The 1,663-nt window shown below is 47.4% G+C and overlaps 1 protein-coding gene across 1 annotated transcript in view; it reads right to left on the minus strand.

Annotated features, from left to right (window-relative positions):
* tmem192 (transmembrane protein 192) overlaps nt 1-1,663 on the minus strand; it is a 16,787-nt gene continuing 15,124 nt past the window's right edge. The window contains exon 6 of the mRNA XM_084083722.1: nt 1-1,530. Coding sequence (XP_083939848.1) covers nt 1,416-1,530 — 115 coding nt within the window. The 3' untranslated portion in view covers nt 1-1,415. The remainder of the gene's footprint in view (nt 1,531-1,663) is intronic.

Here is a 1,663-nt window from a genome sequence, read left to right on the forward strand (position 1 = left end):
CTCGGGTTCAAATCAGACTATATAAAAAAGAGAATTAAAATGTGAGAACATAAAAGATTTATTATTGGAACAAGATCACCAAAAAAAAAAGAAAAACACGAACAAATCCAATAACTCGACAAGTAGAAAAACGGTTCCAGACAATGATCACACAACACATTCTCCTCCCGGACCACACACACACACACACACACACAACGTAAAATAACACACAAAGTCAAATAACAGTTTCAGTGCGATTCAAAGTGTCTTGCACCTCCGTCAACGTCGCTGCTCACAGCATAAGATCCCTCTATAGCATTTATCTGCATTTTTTGGTTGCTCAGTCTCATCAAGTCACACAAAACACATTGTGTGAGTCTCACACACACACACACACACCATCACAGAGGTCACGAGGGGTGGTAACTCGGTAATAAAACGCATCCCCTCTGATCTGTGACCCATGTCTCTCCTCCTCCTCTTTTACCAGGCTCTATTCTCTTCTCATCCGTCCGCTTGTCCTCTCCTCCTCCCTTACCCCCCCCCCCCCCGCACTATCAGTTCACCTCGGTCAGGTGAACCTGGGGTTCACGGTAGGCCTCCTTCACCCTCCACCCTGTGTGTGTGTGTGTGTGTGTGTGTGGAGGGTTTCCCTTACTCAGTAACTGACTGATATCTGGAGCGACTTATCCAGTATCTCCTCCTTCGGACCATTGTCTCTGGCTTGTATGGGAGTCACACAAGTTTGCTATTCTCTGAAAGAGGCGGGTCACTTTCACAGTTGAATGAATGCCGCGCGCTGAAGATTGCCCATCTACAAACACGTTTTTGGCCGTGCGACACCGCACGCAACAATGTATGTCAAGCCCTTTATTGTGAACTACTAGCCACATACCGGATAGGAGAAAATTCATCTATTTACATTCCCTTTTTGTTTTTATCCTCCCTTTAACTGATAGACATCCATTAACTTCTTGTAGTTGGGGGTCTACTAAATGGGTTGCTTTGAACTTTTGGGGGCGCTTTGGGCGTTTTGAACTCCCCCCCGTTTTGCCATGCCAAAGTTCTTTTGTTTACAATAGTGCAGCGCGTTAAACATTATGGGTCCACTTATCATGACATCGCCGACTTCCAATCCCTCCTCACTTTCCACAAAAGGTTAACTGTCGATGTTGTGCGTTCCCGACAGCAGCTTGCAGGAGAGAAAAACGACGTTTTTGGCAAAGGGATGAGTCACTCATCAACGTCAAGGACCACGACAGGGCTTCTTCCCACAGGGATCAGATTAGCTAAACCGGGGATTAAAAAGGAGGTGGTCATCATCGGCATAGAGAGGGACCCGACCGAACAGGGTTTTGTTTCGCAGGGTCATCTTAAGAGGTCGCTGGAGGGGAGGTGGAGGCAGAAGAGGTGGAGGAGGCTGGTCTGTGTGGTCAGTGCTGTGCGGTGAGGTTCAGCAGTCTTTTGCTCAGCTGGGTGTTGTGTTGCTTCAGGTATTCTATCAGGTCGGCCTGCTTCTCCACCACTTCCTCCAGACTGGAGCCTTCCCTGTAGAACACACAGCTCACGTCATCAACACAGCGCTATCTGCCCAAGATATTATTGAGACAATGTCACATCTGAATGCTGCAATTTATAACACTGGGTTTATACCTAGTTGTGCGCCGGTATCAGACGGCAA

The sequence above is a fragment of the Gymnoscopelus microlampas genome (assembly GCF_963454915.1).
Source record: "Gymnoscopelus microlampas genome assembly, chromosome: 2".
In the NCBI taxonomy this organism is placed as follows: Eukaryota; Metazoa; Chordata; class Actinopteri; order Myctophiformes; family Myctophidae; genus Gymnoscopelus; species Gymnoscopelus microlampas.